This window comes from Sarcophilus harrisii, chromosome 2 (genome assembly GCF_902635505.1).
Source record: "Sarcophilus harrisii chromosome 2, mSarHar1.11, whole genome shotgun sequence".
In the NCBI taxonomy this organism is placed as follows: Eukaryota; Metazoa; Chordata; class Mammalia; order Dasyuromorphia; family Dasyuridae; genus Sarcophilus; species Sarcophilus harrisii.
In genome coordinates this window covers 58,307,522-58,323,070 of record NC_045427.1, presented here as the reverse complement: position 1 = coordinate 58,323,070, position 15,549 = coordinate 58,307,522, and the positions used below count along the sequence as shown (strand labels likewise).

The 15,549-nt window shown below is 32.6% G+C and overlaps 1 protein-coding gene across 5 annotated transcripts in view; it reads right to left on the bottom strand.

The window, feature by feature from the left end:
- Positions 1–14,837, bottom strand: part of TERB1 (telomere repeat binding bouquet formation protein 1) — a 46,451-nt gene extending 31,614 nt beyond the window's left edge. For all 5 annotated transcript variants that reach the window (XM_012540291.3, XM_031950326.1, XM_031950325.1 and 2 more), the window contains exons 1-8: positions 14,813–14,837; positions 13,648–13,700; positions 3,756–3,866; positions 3,443–3,571; positions 1,796–1,927; positions 758–818; positions 553–668; positions 98–220 (exon numbers count right to left, since the gene is read on the bottom strand). In XM_012540291.3, coding sequence (XP_012395745.1) covers positions 98–220; positions 553–668; positions 758–818; positions 1,796–1,927; positions 3,443–3,571; positions 3,756–3,866; positions 13,648–13,678 — 703 coding nt within the window. In that variant the 5' untranslated portion in view covers positions 13,679–13,700; positions 14,813–14,837. The remainder of the gene's footprint in view (positions 1–97; positions 221–552; positions 669–757; positions 819–1,795; positions 1,928–3,442; positions 3,572–3,755; positions 3,867–13,647; positions 13,701–14,812) is intronic.
- Between the last annotated feature and the right edge of the window lie 712 nt (positions 14,838–15,549).

The window sequence follows — 15,549 nt, the reverse complement described above, 5'->3', positions numbered from 1 at the left end:
AATATACATTATAAGCAAATTACTGAACTAAAATAAATGTTTCTTCTTAAAAGAAATCTGTTATTCTAAGTGCAACAATTACAAAATAAATACTTACTGTTATTTGCAACAGTCAGGCAAATAAATGAGCAAAGAGGGCGAATTATCTCAGGTTTTATACAGCTCTGCAGCCATTTATTTGCATGTTGAAAAACTGAACTGCAAATTTTCTGGTTAACATCTAAAATAAATTAAGATCAAATATGATTTATTTTAGGTTTGCTAAAAAATTTCTATTTGAAGCATGAGTTACTTAGCAATTAAGTTTTCATTTTTGTTTTTAAGTTTATTTTTAGAACTAAAATTTAAGTTCAGCAAACATTTATGCATATATTATACACAGCACTATGTTAGACACTGAAAAAATAGATTAAAGCAGCTGTGGTTATGTGTCTTCAAGGAGCTTACAGCTTAAATAGAAGTTTAGAAAGGTTGAATAGAAGGAAGGAAGAAAGCAAAAATGCTCCAACTGTAACCTCTGAAATTATCTAATTAAATACTTGAGATCATTACCGTTTTGAGGATTATTTACACACGCACATAAAGCACTGCACACTGAAGACCACAGCTGATAACTCTGGAAAGTGGTTTCATTTGACAAATCCATCTCCAACATGGAAAGAGCTGTTCTATTAGGGAACAAGCACATCCAATGACTTCGAATGTATTAAGACTGAAATGTCAGTTATTTTTAAATAAATATCTTGTATCTGCTCACCTGAAAAATTGAAGCAGGATACCAACACAGCCTGTCTCCCTCACAAGAGTCTGTCCATTCCCTAAAAATAAGCATAAAATGGTTTTGATGACCAAGATTATTCTCTAAGTCTTCAACAACCAAAAATAGAACTTAAGCATTAAGTTCATGTTAACATCCTCTCAATCTCCCATAAAATGACCAGTATTAATTTTATACTGTTTCTATTTATAAAGCAAAGAGGCCAGGATCATAAAATTCAAAGTCAAAATTATTTTGAAGATAATCTAGTCCAACCTTGTCATTTAAAAAAGATGCTACAGCAGCTAGTTGGTGTAGTGGACAGAGAACTAACCCTGAAGTCAGGAGGACCTGAGCTCAAATCTGGCCTCAGACACTTAAGTTTTTCTAGCTATGTGACCCTGGGCAAGTTAATTAACCCCAATTGCCTCAGCAAAAAAAAAAAAAAAAAAAAAAGAATAAATATATAAAAATAAAAAACAGGTTCCAAGAGGACAAATAAATGATAGGTAAAAGAGCTAAAATTTGAACACTGATTTCCCTAGTTTATCCATTACATCACCCATTTACCCCTCTTTAGGTGAGTTCTATTTTAAGGAAGAAAAGTAAGAGGGATTAAGCTTAAATTTCATAAATCAAATACAGCAATCCTCAAATTCAATTCTTGATAAAGCACCTTAAGAAAATACATACTCCTAAAATTATGTTTCCAAAAATGCCTAAACAACTTATCAATTGAGAGGTAAAATCAATGCCAATCATTTAGTACTAAAATAGTTACTTTGTATTAGATGGACAAAACAACTTGTTGTTTGACTGCTGTATGTGTGTGTGTGTGTGTGTGTATGTGGTGTATATACAAAGAACCCATATTATTTAACTTTCCTTAATATTAAAAATATGTGTTCATAATTTCTCTCTGATAATTTCCCAAAACTATAGAGGAAAAAAAACTGTGAAGAGTCAAAATTAAAGGTTTGAGAAAAATATATTAAATTTTAATTTTAAATTCTACAATAGCAAAAAAAAGATACCTACTATTATTTGAAACCAGGACCAATATCACATAAACAGACATTCTTTTCAAATTTATATTAGATTCATGCTTAGACAGAAACCAAATAATGTCTTCAAAAAATTCTGAAGTGCACAAAGTTTGCTGACAATAAACTGAAATAAAAAATACAAAATTTAAATTACTTCGCATAAGTAACCATTTATAAAATGAACATAATTTAACAAAAGAACCCCAACTATATAATTACTTTTGTGAATATATAGATTAACTATACAACGATTTCTAATTGATTAGTAATGATTTAATTGGTAGACTTGAGTAATCCCTATCCTGGGCAATTATATGTGAATCATACTCATGGCTCTATTATCCCCCCCAAAAAATCCATCTTATTGAAAACTTGGACAAATGAAAACTCAGAATAAAATCAGAAAAAAAATCTTAATGTGTTTAGGAAACATAAGGCACATAACAAATTATCAAGGGAGAACCACTTAACCTCACATTAGGAAATAAGAATATAAACTATGGTATAGCTGTACCAATAGTTTGATGACTATTTCCCTACCACTTTTTAAAAGTGATTATCCTTTGGGACCTTCCTTTCTCATTGTAATATACAGTATGAGAGGCAGCTTGGTGGAATGGAAAGAGAGGGGTTACTGACATCAGAAAGGTCCTGGGTTCAAGGCCTACCTTTGATACTTGTGTCTGTGTGATCCTGGGTCAGATATCTAACCTCGTCATGCCCCAAGGGATTAAGACTATAAATTGCAAAGAGGTGCTGATCTGTTAAATGGTGCTCTCTACCTTGGCAAAATCAGAGGTCCACTAAACACATTCAATATGCTTTTAAAAATAATTTTGGGATTAAGATATACCCAACTACATCCCTTATAAATTCCAAAAGGAAAGAGAACATACTTTATTTATCTATCTAGTTTCTTCTTAGCTGCTAAACATAGTGAATGGAAAATAGAAGATGCTTAGTACATGTTTGATTAGTGGATGAATTCAATACAACTCCTAGAACCAGCCACTAAAGGAATTTAAAGCTGGTTGGATATAATGGTATATTACTGCAATGCGAGAACTGTCAAACATGAAAAATGAAACAAAATGTAAAATGATGCAGTTAAGAAAGTAGATTCAAAATATATTCTGATTATAATGATATAAATACTACTAAGAGACAACATCCTTAGGAAAACAGAGGAAAAAGATTTAAGAAGAAGAAATGGAAATAAAACATTTTTGTTACCACCTTGTACAAGTTAATATACAAACTATAAAAAATTTGTAAACAGTTAAAGTTGAAGTTTTATATATCTTTTAAAATGTGCATTTGAATTTCTGTAGATAGAAACTAATTTTAGAATAAAAATAAGTTTAAAGGAATGAGTAAGGGAAAATAAAGCTGGAATGATAAACTGTTAGTTTAGCAAAAATTGCTTGTCGAAAAGTAGTTTATCGTTATGGTATGTAAATTCTTATACTGGGCAGTTTTAAGTCTTTGAATTTTTTTTTTTTTTTTTTACTAAGCTATTATCCATAGAAAACCACATAGTGTGAAAACTAAGAAAAAAGTAATTTTTAAATATTTGCTGACATTGTAGAAATATATTACAATGGTTAAATAATGATAAAATAATTAGGTAACATTTTACCATTACACTCTGCAATTGCTCCTAATGTAAATAAGGCCGCTTCTTTTACCAGGTTGTGAATACTTGATTTTGCAAGGTTTTTTACAAACATCAAACCACCAATTTCCCGAAAATAAATACTTGCATCACCTAGAGGATTGTAAACAAAATGAAAGAGTAATTACATTTCTCTAATGTTTCCCTTAGGATAAAATAAATCTATAATGATAATAATGACAACATATTATTTGAATATAAAAATTACACATTTTTGTACTCAAATACAACAATATTAAACAAAAATTCCTAATGAAATGTTAACATATTTTCTTACTGTTTTGCTGACAGACTGAATAAATAGTAACCAAAGCTTCCTTTTGTGAAGATGGGTTGTCCATTTGATATTTAAGACATTGTAATAATAAATTCAGATCCGTCTTCGTTTCTAAAAGAAAACATATGTTTTAGTTTCAATGAGTTATTTTTTTCTTATATAACAATCCTTTGAAGACAACAATATAAAACATAAAACCATATTCCTCTTTTAAAGAACACAGAAATTCTTATGAACCCACCTAAAAATAGATACTTAACTGGATGCTCAAAAGATCTTATGCATTCCACAATACATTGTTCTTAATTATAAGTACTTAATTTATTATTATTGCTTATACAATTCTTTATTATATTGCTCCTTTCCCTTTAGAGGCAGCGGGATAGTGCAGAGGATAGAGCATCAAGCCTGAAGTCAGAAAGACTCATCTTCCTGAGTTTACATCCTGCCTCAGACATTTATTAGCTGTGTGATACTAGGCAAATCACTTAATCCTTTTTGCCTCTGTTTTCTCATCTATGAAATGAGCTGGAGAAGGAAATGGCAAACCTCTTCAGTATCCTTGCGAAGAAAATATAAAATGGGGTCACAAAGAGTCAGATAAGACTGAAATGACTGAACAAAAAATTTTTTTTTATTAAACACCCATAAGAAAACCACTTAAAAACATGAAAATTAAGAAAATGAATTCAACTTAAATTTTTTTTCTGGCGTGATGGAAATTTAATTGAATAGTTAAATATAATAAAGTAAAACTCAATATTATATTCTACAATATCTTCTAATATAATGTAATGTAATTTTTTTGCTGAGGCAGTTGGGGTCACATTGCCTAGGGTCACACTGCCAGGAAGTGTTAAGTGTCTAAGGCTAGATTTGAACTTGGCTCCTTCTAATATAAGGGCTGGTGCTCTATCCACTATACCAATTAGCTGCCCCCTTCTAAGGTAAATTAAGCTGCTCCTTTTACCAGGATATGAATGCTTGACTTTTATGAACAACAAATCACCAATGCTGCATAATATTTAAGGTTTCTCAGAAATATACAGTCCAGTAATATTTTTAAATTTTTTGATATTTTACTTTTCCAAATACATGCAAAGTTAGTTTTCAACATTCACCTTTGCAAAACCTTGTGTTTCAAATTTTTCTCCCTCTCTTCCTTTCCTCTTTCCCTAAGACATCAAGCAATAAAACATATAATTCTTCTAAACATATTTCTACATTCGTCATGCTGCACAAGAAAAATCAAATCAAAAGGGGGAAAAAATACAAGAAAGGAAAAAAAACCCAACCAACCAAACAACAACAAAAAAGGTAAAAATACTGTGGCTTGATCCACATTCAGTCACTATAGTCCTCTCTCTTGATGTGGATGGCATTTTCCCTCCCACATCTATTGGAATTGCCTTGAATCACCTCATTGTTGAAAAGAGCCTATCACAGTTGATCATCATACAACCTTACTATGGTTGTGTACAATGATCTCCTGGTTCTGCTCACTTCACTTAGCACCAATTCATGTAAGTCTCTTCAGGTTTTTTGAAATCAGCCTGCTCATCATTTCTTACAGAACAATATTCCATTATGTTCATATACGATAACTTATTCAGCCATTCCCCAATTGATGGATGTCACTCATTCTAATTCCTTGCCACTATAAAAAATGCTGCTACAAATATTTTTGCACATGTGGGTTCATTTCCTTCTTCAATGATTTCCTTGGGATACAGACCCCGTAGAGACACTGCTGGATCAAAGGGGATGCACAGTTTGATAGCCCTTTGGGCATAGTTACAAATTGTTCTCCAGAATGAGTTGGATCAGTTCACAACTCCACCAACAATGTAGTAGTGTCCCAGTTTTCCCACATCCCCTCCAACAATTATCATTATCTTTTTCTGTCTTCTTAGGCATTCTGAGAAGTGTGAAATGATACCTCAGAGTTGTCTTAATTTGCATTTCTCTAAGCAATGGTGATTCATAGCATTTTTCATATGACTAAAAATGGTTTTAATTTCTTTGAAAATTGTCTGTTTGTATCCTTTGACAGGCTCCTGTAGTAGTGACATACAGTGAAAAAAATTGGAATCAGGATGTGAACATACTCAATGTCTAGAAAACTTTAAAGAACTAAACTCAGATTCTTTGGAATGATCAACCTGGGTTCCAGAGAACAGATGATGAAATACTTCTTTTCTTCCAGTAAAGAGATAAGAAACTATAGGGGTAGAATGTTATATACCCTGTCAGACAAGGTTATTTGTTGAAAGGTTTTATTTGATTGTTTTTCTTTTTTCTAAAGGTTTAATTGGAGGAAAAGTATATTAGGAAATGATTATAATGTAAAAAACAAAAAATATTAATAAAACATTTAAAATATAAGACTGCACATTTAAAGAAACTAAGATATCATGGATGCTTAGTTCTCCACTTTTTAAAAAAATCACTCTAATAATTTAGTATAAATGAAACAAATTTACACATGTAATAATTAAATCTACTCCTAAGAATCAAATCTGAGAGCACAAACAATATCACTAGGTTTTTATTCTTTAGAATAAGGTTCCTAATCTGATGTCTACGAATTTGTTCTTTTTTGAAAGTATTTGGTAACTCTGTTTCAATATATCTATTTCCATTGTACCTCTATGTATTTTATTATTTGAATTTAAAAATGTTCTATAAAAGAGTCTAGCCTTTAAGAGATTGCCAAAAGGGTCCATGACACAATAAAGACTCAGAAACCCTTCTCTAGAATGAAAACTTCAACATGACACATTTAACCTGCTTTCCTTTTTTCTGAATGGGGGAACAGCGACATAACAATACCGTTTTGTGTACAGGCATACTATGCATTGATAATTTTTTAAAACTTATTTTATTTTTTCAAATTACTGTTTTGTGTACAGCCATACCATTATGCAACAATATATTTTTTAAAAACTGATTTTATTTTTTTCCAATTACATGTAAAGACAATTTTTTTCATTTACTTTTTTTTTTCTTTTTCTTTTTTTTTTTGCTGAGCAATTGGGGTTAAGTGACTTGCCTAGGGTCACACAGCTAGGAAGTATTAAGCATTTAAGGCCAGATTTGAACTCAGATCCTCCTGACTTCAGGACTGGTGCTCTATCTATTATTACACCACCTAGCTGCCCCCTATCATTTACTTTTTTTTTTTTAAACTATTTTTATTATTATTATTATTTTTTTTATTTAATAGCCTTTTATTTACAGGATATATATCATTTACTTTTTATAAAATTTTGAATTCCAAATTTTCTCACTTCTCTATTCCTAAAATAGTAAATAATTTGATACAGATTATATATGTGCAATCATGTAAAACATATTCTCATATTAGTCACATTAGTAAAAGAAGAAAAAGTTTGCAAGAGGAAAAACACAAAAAATTTTAAGTGAAAATAATATGCTTCAGTCTGTGTATTTTCCATCATAAGTTTTTTGCAATTATCTTGAATCATGTATTGTTGAAAAGAGCTAAATTAATCCCAATTGATAATTGCACAATGTTGCTAATACTCTTATTTTTTTTTAGATTTTTCAATCTATTTTTATTTTTAAATGTATTTGTATTTATTTTGTTAAATATGTCAAAATTATATGTAAAAGATTTTTTTATTTTTTTATTATAGCTTTTTATTGACAAAACCTATGCATAGGTAGTTTTCAACATTGATCCTTGCAAAAACTTCTGTTTCAACTTTTCTCCTCTTTCCCTCCACTCCCTTCCCTAGATGGTAGGTAATCTCATACATGCTAAATATGTTAAAGTATATGTTAAATACAATATATGTATACATATTTATATAGCTGTCTTGCTACACAAGAAAAATCGGATTTAGAAAGTAGGTAAAAATAACCTGGGAAGAAAAACAAAAATGCAAGCAAACAATAATAGAAAGAGTATAAATGCTATGTTGTGGTCCATACTCATTTCCCAGTATTCTGTTGCTGGGTATAACTTGTTCTGTTAATTACTGATCAATTGGAACTGATTTTGATCTCTCATTGTTGAAGAGAACCACTTCCATCAGAATTGATCCTCATATAGTATTGTTGTTGAAATGTATAATGATCTCTTGGTTCTGCTCATTTCACTCAGCATCAGCCTCTCTGCATTCATCCTGCTGGTCATTTCTTATAGAACAATAATATTCTATAATATTCATATACTACAATTGACTCAGCCATTCTCCAACTGATGGGCAATCATTCAATTTCCAGTTTCTTGCCACTACATATTTTTGCACATACAGGTCCCTTTCCCTTCTTTAATCTCTTTGGGATATAAGCCCAGTAGTAACACTAATGATCAAAGGGTATGTGCAGTTTGATAACTTTTTGAGTGTAGTTCCAAACTGTTCTCCAGAGTGGTTGGATCCATTCATAACTCCATCAACAATGCATCAGTGTCCCAGTTTCCCCACATCCCCTCCAACATTCGTCATTTTTTTTTTCCTGTTATCTTAGCCAATCTGAGAGGTGTGGCTAATACTCTATTTTTAAAGGACAAGTGGGGTTAAGTGATTTGTCTAGGGTTACATAGCTAGTAAGTGTTAAGTATTAAGGCTGGTTTTGAACTCAGGTCCTCCTGATTCTAGGACCAGTGCTCTATCCACTGTGCTATCTAGTTGCCCCTATTTGTAAAATGCTCACCAAGTTCTGCTCATTTCACTTTGCATCAGTTTATGCAACTCTTTCAAAGTTATTCTGAAATCTGCCTGCTCATCACTTCTTACAGTACAGTAATTTTCCATTATATTTATATATCATAACTTATTACAGCCATTCTTCTCTATTTCTATCTAAATGATGGGCATCCACTCTATTTCCAATTCTCTGCCACCACAAAAAAGCTATTACAAATATTTTTGTATATATTGGCCCTTTCCCCCTTTTTTTTTTATAATACCTCTGAAATAGAGAGCGAATAGTGGTATCTCTGGATCAAAGGGTATGCAGTTTGTTTGCCCCTTTAGCATATTTCCAAATTGCCCTCCAGAAGAGTTGGATTTAGTTCACAACTTCATCAACATGGCATTAATGTCCCAATTTTCCCACATTCTCTCTAACATTTATCATTTTCCTTTTCTGTCATATTAGTCAATCTGATACATGTGAGGTGGCATCTCAGAGTAATTTTGATCTGCATTACTCTAATTAATAGTGATTTATAGAATTTTTTTCATATAACTAAAGTTAGTTGTGATTTCTTTCTCTGAAAACTATCTGTTCATATCATTTGACCAGTCATCAACTGGGAAATGACTTATATTGTTATAAATCTGATTCACTTACCTATAGATTTAAGAAATTAGGCCTTTATCAGAAACACTTGCAATAAAACTATCAATAAAAATTATTTTCCCTGAATGTGGACTACTTGCATTTTTGTTTTTCTTCCCAGGTTATTTTTACCTTTTGAATCCAATTTTTCTCATGCAATAAGAGAACTGTATGGATCTGCACACATATATTGTATCTAAGATATGCTTTAACATGTTTAACATGTATGAGACTGCCTACCATCTAGGGGAGGGAGTGGAGAGAGGGAAGGGAAAATTTGGAACAGAAATGAGTGCAAGGGACAATGTTGCAAAAATTACCCATGCATATGTTCTGTCAATAAAAAGCTATAATAAAAAAAATAGCACTGAAAAAAATTATTTCCCCATTTTCTATGCATCAATAACTTAAAATGCCAAAGATGACTTCTATTAATAAGACCCTAAGTAAGACTACAAAGGAGGGTAAGTTTGTTTTTTTCAATCTCCCTTCTTTAATCATTCACTCAATTTCTGTTGCTTTGTTCCATTCAACCTTCTTACTCTATAGAAGTACCACTCTGCATTCTATTCAATTTGCCTTTCATGAAAAGTGTGCCAAGTCCAGAATTATTAATCCATTTTCCCTTAGCCCTAATTAGGACTTTCTTCCATCAGTAAAAAAAAATAATATCATAAACTGTCCAGGTAAAGTATATATTACTTAATTTTCTAAAGCATATTTGCTTTTGGAAGGAGATCTCAAAATCTCTACAATATCTCTTATTAATAGAATATTTTGAAAAGATATTTTTGAAGAAAGTAATCTTCCTAGTTGCCTTAATTAGTCTACCAGCTAGCATATTACCTTTCTAATGTGGACCCATCAAGCAAGAAAAGCAGAGACTAGCAATTTGGCCTCCTTCTTAAAGGCTGCAAATAATTCGGCAAGTCATTCCTTCATAAGAGATGCAATAATCACTTTTATAATTTGGGAGGACTATAGGAATGGTTTCAAATAGTAGTAACATATAAATTAAGAAAAAAGTCATCAACTAAGCTTGTACTTTCATAATAACAGTAATAAACAAATTTATTGAAAATTTAAACTACCAACATTGGTAACTGTTCATACTTCAATAACATCTTCTCTGCATTTTAATAACCACCACAATGCTTACTGTAAACTTTTGAATCAATTGGCTATTGTGAATCCTCCTAATCCCAGAAGACTAACAAAATGTTTATAAGGTAGATCAGCACTGCTTCCACTTCAGTAACTAAATCAGGCATAAATTTAGGAAATGGTGTTAATAACTTACACCATAGATTAGAACCTTTTATTGGAATATAGGTCATATAATTTTAAGGTACTTATTATCAGTTTTTACAGAAATCTCCACCTGTTCTTCAGAGCTAGTTTCAAAGCAAAGAATGGTGATATTTAACAAGTATTCCTAAAATCACTGTGAAAATTGAACATTTATTGGATTCTTGAAGAAAATTTTATAAGTCACAAAAAGGTAAATTTCCGTATTATAAATCAGCAGTTTCACAACCAGTGTTTCTGATAAAGATCTCATCTCTAAAATACATAAAGAACTGTTTCTAATTTATAAGAATACAAGTCATTCCCCAGTTGATAAGTGGTCAAAGGATATGAACAGACAATTTTTAGATGACGAAATCAAGGCTCTAAATCACTGTGGATTAGAGAAATGCAAATTAAGACAACGCTGAAGTACCACCTCACACCTCTCAGAATGGTTAAAATTACAGGAAAAAATAATGATGAATGTTGGGAGGGCATGTGGGAAAACTGGGACACTAATACATTGTTGGTGGAAATGTGAATTGATCCAACTCATTCTGGAGAGCAATTTGGAATTATGCCCAAAGAGCTATCAAACTGTGTATATTCTTTGATCCAGTAGTGTTTTTACTGGGCTTATATCCCAAAAAGATCTTAAAGGAGAGAAAAGGACCCACATGTGCAAAAATATTTGTGGCAGCCCTTTTCGTAGTGTCTAGAAACTGGAAACTGAGTGGATGCCCATCAATTGGAGAATGGCTGAATCAGTTATGGTATATGAATGCTATGGAATACTATTGTTCTATAAGAAACAACCAGCATGATGATTTTAGGGAGGTCTGGGGAGACTTATATGAAGTGATGCTTAGTGAAGTGAGCAGAAGCAGGAGATCATTGAACACAACAACAAGAAGATTATACTATGATCAATTCTGGTTCTTTCCAACAATGAGATGATTGAGGCCAGTTCCAATGATCTTGTGATGAAGACAGCCATCCATACCCACAGAGAGGACTGTGGGAACTGAGTGTGGGCCACAACATAGCATTTTCACTTTTTGTTGTTGTTCGCTTGCATTTTGTTTTCTTTCTCAGTTTTTTTTTTCCTTCCTGATCCGATTTTTCTTGTGCAGCAAGATAACTGTATAAATATGTATACATATATTGGCCTTAATATATATTTTAACACATTTAACATGTATTAGATTACCTGCCATTTAGGGGAGGATGTGGGGAAAAGGAGGGGAAAATTTGGAACACAAGGTTTTGCAGGGATCAACATTGAAAATTATCCATGCATATGTTTTATAAATAAAAAGCTTTAATAAAAGAAAATGGAAAGAAAAAGAGTTGGATGGATTTTAAAGATAATCTGTTCCTATGCCCTCTTTTTCTTTCTTTTCTTTTTCTTTATTTTTGCCCTCTTTTTCAAAAGACACAGAATTGGCTGTTGTGATTCCAGGAGTTTAAACTGAGGTTCTGTAGGAGAAGACCTTGGGCAGGTAGAATAGAATTATATAATCTCTGAAGCCCCTTCCATCTCTAAGCCTACTAAGTAGAACAGCACTGCCCTGTATTGGATTGTGACAGATTTGCAGTCAAGGAGACTTTGAATTTGGATTTGAATTCTGCCTCAGACACATCCTCTGTGACTATTGGGAAAAACACTTATGTCAGAGCCTTTCCATCCATTCACCTGTTAAAGTGAGGATAATTGTGTCTGTAAATACTCATCTTACAGTTATTTGTGAAGTTCACATGAAAAAACAAATGACAAATGTTTCAAACATCTTAAAGTGGTGTTATTAGCCACTATAATGTATAATATTAAATTACTTGCCCAAAAGCACATAGGAACCAATTAGCAGTTGGAATTGAAGCCAAGATACTTTGACTCCAAATCTAATGCTTTATTTTAAGTGGAAGTAATCAGTGTCAGGTATTTCCCTAAGTGCTGAGGATCCAAAAGAAAGGCACAAACATCAACCTTATCCTAAAGAAGCTCACATTTTAATGGAGAAGACAACATGAAAAAACTAGAGAAATATAAAGTCTATACAGAGTAGATGGAGAAGGTGAGCAGCTGAAGGGACCAGGACAGATTTCCTGCAGAAGGTGGGATGGGACCTGAAGGAAGCCAGAGAAAATAAAACGAGGAGAACACAGGGGACAAGCAACACAAAGGCATGAAATAAGAATAAATAAATTCGTGCTAAAGTGTACTGCTATAGGAAGAGCAAAAAGGCCATTGTAGTGACTAGAGCACAGAGTTCATGGAAGGGAGTAAAGTATAAGAAAACTGAAAAGCTAGAAGGGCCAGGTTGTAAAGAGCTTCAGGTGACAAACAGACTATTTTCTATTTGATCCTGGAAATAACAGGAGGTCACTGAAATTTATCGAGAGAGAGAGAAAGAGAGAGAGAGAGAGAGAGAGAGAGACAGAGAATGTGTTTTGTGTATATGTGTGTGTGTGTGTGTGTGTGTGTGTGTGTGTGTATGTATATGGTGAGGAGGTGGGTCAGCTGTGTTGTTACGATCAATCCTACACTTTAGGAAAATCAATTTGGTAATTTAATGGAAAATAGCCTGAAGTGGGATGAAACTTGAGGCAAGAAGACCAATTTGGCTATTATAATAGTCTAGGCAAGAGCTAATGAGGCTCTGAAGTAGGGTGACCTGGAAGGGACACATACAAAGGATATGGTAAAGATCTACCAAGATTTGACAACATTGGGTATTTGAGTTCAGATGTTATGAGGGTGGTAACTGAGAGATGGTAATAGAAAAATTATGTGACCCTCCACAGTCAGAGGTAAGCTAAAAAGAGAGGATGGGGGAAAGATGAGTTCATAATTGACAAACTGAATTTTAAGATGTTTGTTGGACATCAAGATTGAGATGTTCTGATAGGTAGTTGTAGATGTGAGACCACAGGTCAGGAGTAAAGAAAGCTAGGGCCAGATATAGAGATCTGAGAATCATCTGCATACAGATAACTAAATTCATAAGAACTGATAAGCTTTGAGCCAAGTAGAATAGAAGGAGAAAAGAACATAGGAAAGAGGACTGCTTAGGGGTTAGTTATCTGGTGTAACTCTTTCACTTTACAGATAAGAAAATACAGATACAGAAAAGTTATAACTTTTCACAGGCAAAAAGTGGCAAGCATCAAGTCCTCTCATCTAGTATTCTTTCCATTGCAGGTACTTAAAAATTATTTGCTGATTGGATTAACTATAAAGAGTTAATAAATACAAACACATTTAATAAAAATGTAAACTGTTTCCTACCTTGTGTCTTCTTTATCTCATCTTTTTCCATTTTTGATTTTCTTAAGCTTTGCCTATAAAACAGACATTTTATCAATTCAAATCTATAGTGCTTCACAATATTGAAAATACAGTAAAAGCTAACTGGCCTTGTTCATCTCTAAATCCTTGATCCCAGTGTGACAGCTGAGCTACCTCACCATCCTCCTTTAGGGAAGTAAGATAGGAACTGACAAAAAAAAAAAAAAAATACTTCTAATTGGCTTTTCTAAGACCTGATTCTCTGAGACTAAGTATACTTTCCACTTGTACCACCATATCATAAATGGGGGGGGGGAGGGAGGGGAGGGGAGGAGGGAAGAGGAAGAGAATCATTAAGTATAAACAGAATTTCTGGTTTTCAATATCCAGGTCTATTATACTATTTTTAAAAACAGACTATATAATGAACATTCTCATTTTATATAAACTATTTTTTTAAAAATGGGAGTTGACTGACAAGTCAATTGTTCTAAAATTCAAATTTTGTATGATTAATGCCTTTTTTGTAATTAACCTTCCTGTTTTTCAATTTTCACTTTTTTTTCCAATTTTCAATTTCCTAATTAAAATACTAGTAGTAAATGTTTTCATTGAGCTTTTACTGATGAAAAATCAGAAAATTTTGTGGAGAATTGCTCAGAGGCAAGAACTTTAGCTGCCACAAATACTGAATTATTCTTCCTAAGTGATTTAAGAAGTCACTTTCCTTCTCTGGACCTTATTATATGATTTATGCAATAAGGGGACAGACTAGGTAATCTAATCTCTAAAGTCTCTTCCAGTTCTGAATTCTGTGATTGTGCAAGCCCTTCCTAGTGGGCTTTATTAGTGGGAAATTAGTAGCATCAGTTCCCTTCTTTGATTGTGCCTAGTTTTTCTTACCCTTTGCCCTTATATCTCATTCATACTAAAATCATAATTCTCATTTTCATTGTCATCATCCTTAACAAATACAAGCAAGTAGCTGTACCAGATCTAAAATTATATTATAGAGCAGCAGTTACCAAAACTATTTGGTATTGGCTAAGGAATAGATTAGTTGATCAGTGGAATAGGTTAGGTTCAAGGGATAAAACAGTCAACAAATACAGCAACCTAGTCTTTGACAAACCCAAAGACCCCAGCTTTTGGGATAAGAACTTACTGTTTGATAAAAATTGCTGGGAAAATTGGAAATTAATATGGCAGAAACTAGGCATTGATCCACACTTAACACCGTACACCAAGATAAGGTCAAAATGGGTTCATGACCTAGGCATAAAGAATTAAATTATTAATAAATTAGAGGAACACAGGATAGTTTACCTCTCAGACCTGTGGAAGGGGAAGATCTTTATGACCAAAGCAGAACTAGAGATCATTACTGATCACAAAATAGAAAATTTCGATTATACCAAACTGAAAAGTTTTTGTACAAACAAAACTAATGCAGACAAGATTAGAAGGGAAGCAATAAACTGGGAAAATATTTTTACAGTCAAAGGTTCTGATAAAGGCCTCATTTCCAAAATATATAAAGAATTAACTCTAATTTATAAAAAATCAAGCCATTCTTCAATTGAAAAATGGTCAAAGGATATGAACAGACAATTCTCAGATGAAGAAATTGAAACTATTTCTAGTCATATGAAAAGATGCTCCAAGTCGTTATTAATCAGAGAAATGCAAATTAAGACAACTCTAAGATACCACTACACACCTGTCAGATTGGCTAAAATGACAGGAAAAAATAATGATGATTGTTGGAGGGGATGCGGGAAAACTGGGACATTGATGCATTGTTGGTGGAGTTGTGAACGAATCCAACCATTCTGGAGAGTAGTTTGGAACTATGCTCAAAAAGTTATCACACTGTGCATACCCTTTGATCCAGCAGTGTTA